The sequence below is a fragment of the Lactuca virosa genome, chromosome 4 (assembly GCF_052849685.1).
Source record: "Lactuca virosa cultivar CGN04683 chromosome 4, Lactuca_virosa_CGN04683_v6, whole genome shotgun sequence".
NCBI lineage: Eukaryota > Viridiplantae > Streptophyta > Magnoliopsida > Asterales > Asteraceae > Lactuca > Lactuca virosa.
The window spans coordinates 520,911,259-520,912,913 of NC_136429.1; the positions used below are offsets into that span (position 1 = coordinate 520,911,259).

At 31.8% G+C, this 1,655-nt stretch overlaps 1 protein-coding gene across 1 annotated transcript; it reads right to left on the minus strand.

The window, feature by feature from the left end:
* Positions 1-273: 273 nt before the first annotated feature.
* Positions 274-1,341, minus strand: LOC145107102 (uncharacterized). The gene is made up of 2 exons (XM_079043971.1): positions 1,008-1,341; positions 274-920 (listed from the first exon to the last, which is right to left on the minus strand). The coding sequence occupies exons 1-2, from the start codon at positions 1,339-1,341 to the stop codon at positions 274-276; spliced, it is 981 nt and encodes a 326-aa protein (XP_078900097.1).
* Between the last annotated feature and the right edge of the window lie 314 nt (positions 1,342-1,655).

Below are 1,655 nucleotides of genomic sequence, written 5' to 3' on the forward strand. Positions count from 1 at the left end.
AGTAGACTTTGACACAAAATACCTACCATTAGTTTTATTATTAAGATAATATAGTCCTCCAAATTCACTACCAGCCTCTACAGTCCCCTTGGACAGTGAATCCTGAAAAAGAAATTTATTTTCATCAAAAACAACTTGAAATTTAATATTCTTACACAACTTATGAATAGACAACAGATTGACGTGAAAATCAGGAATGACAACACATCAAGTAAGGACATCGAATTTGACAAGTGCATATTTCCAATCTTGTTAACTATTGTAGTTGATCCATTAGGAGATAATCACTCTAAGATTTAACTTAGAAATATCCACAGTGTCAACTAATTTTGATTCAACAGCAGTCATGTGTTGACTGGCTCCTAAATCAACTACCCATTTATTACAACTAGAAAACACATTATTACAAGCAAGACATGCCATATTGGCATTAGTAGACACGTCCTCAACAAGTTGCTTATCACTTAGATGGGAAATGATATTAGAATATTGGTCAGAGGTAAGATAATGTTGTTCAATCTTATCCATGGAACTAGAAATAGTGCCAGAAGACTCATTGACATGTGAAACAACAACGTGAGTCTTAGTAGAAAACTTGTTAGAATTATTGAAATCAGATTTAGGTTTGAAATCCTTTGGATAACCAATTAGCTTATAACATTTCTCAATGATGTGTCCATCAAGACCACAATGTTTGCATTGAAAAACTTGATTTCTACCTTTAAACTTCCTAGTATCATTATTTTTACCAGTAAAAGCATAAGACTTGGATTTATTTGAAGAAACAGTCAAAGAACCATGTTTTTTATTAGATTCTTCTCTGGCAAGTGGAAACAACAGAAAAACTAGTTTTCGCATATGGTAAAGGTTCAAGAAGTAAAATATGACTCTTAAATTGACTAAAAGAGTCATCAAGACCACTAAGAAATTGCATTAACTTCATCAGTTTTGAATGATATTAAATTGAGTTGTGGCTTCACAAGTATAATTAGTCAAATTGGTAAGACCATCAGAATCCTTCCAAAGAGCATCAAGTTTATTAAAGTAATCATAAACACTTAAGCCACTTTGAGTTAAAGAATTAATGTGTTGATGCAGATTAAAGGCAACAGATCCATCAGCCTTATTATAAGTATCATATAACTCGGTCCAAATATCAAGAGCAAACTCAAAACATGCATGAACAACACAAATAGATTCAGATAATGATCCTAAGATGCAAGAACAAACAATAGCATTCACACAGTCCCACTTAAGAGATTTCACCGGATCATTTTTTTGTTTAATAACAATACCATCAACAAATCCAATTTTATTTCTGGCTTTCAGAGCTCTTGTCATAGAGCTCCTCCAGACTTTAAAAATTTCAGTTCCAAGAGGTTTAAAACGTATAATAGTGGTAATAGTATTATCATATGGATGCAAATAAAGTGGATCATCAAAATCAATAGTTTCAATTTTATTTAATGATTTACGAGGTTCGGGTATAGAACCACCAATAATTTTTACGAACAAAAAGAATTATAACCAAAGAAAGAATACACAGAAAACAAAAAACAGGAACAAGCTAAACTAGATAGCAAGCACTGAGAAATAACCACTAGGAAAAACTCCAAACAAAAAATGAAGTGAGTGAAACTTATAGTAAGTACAAT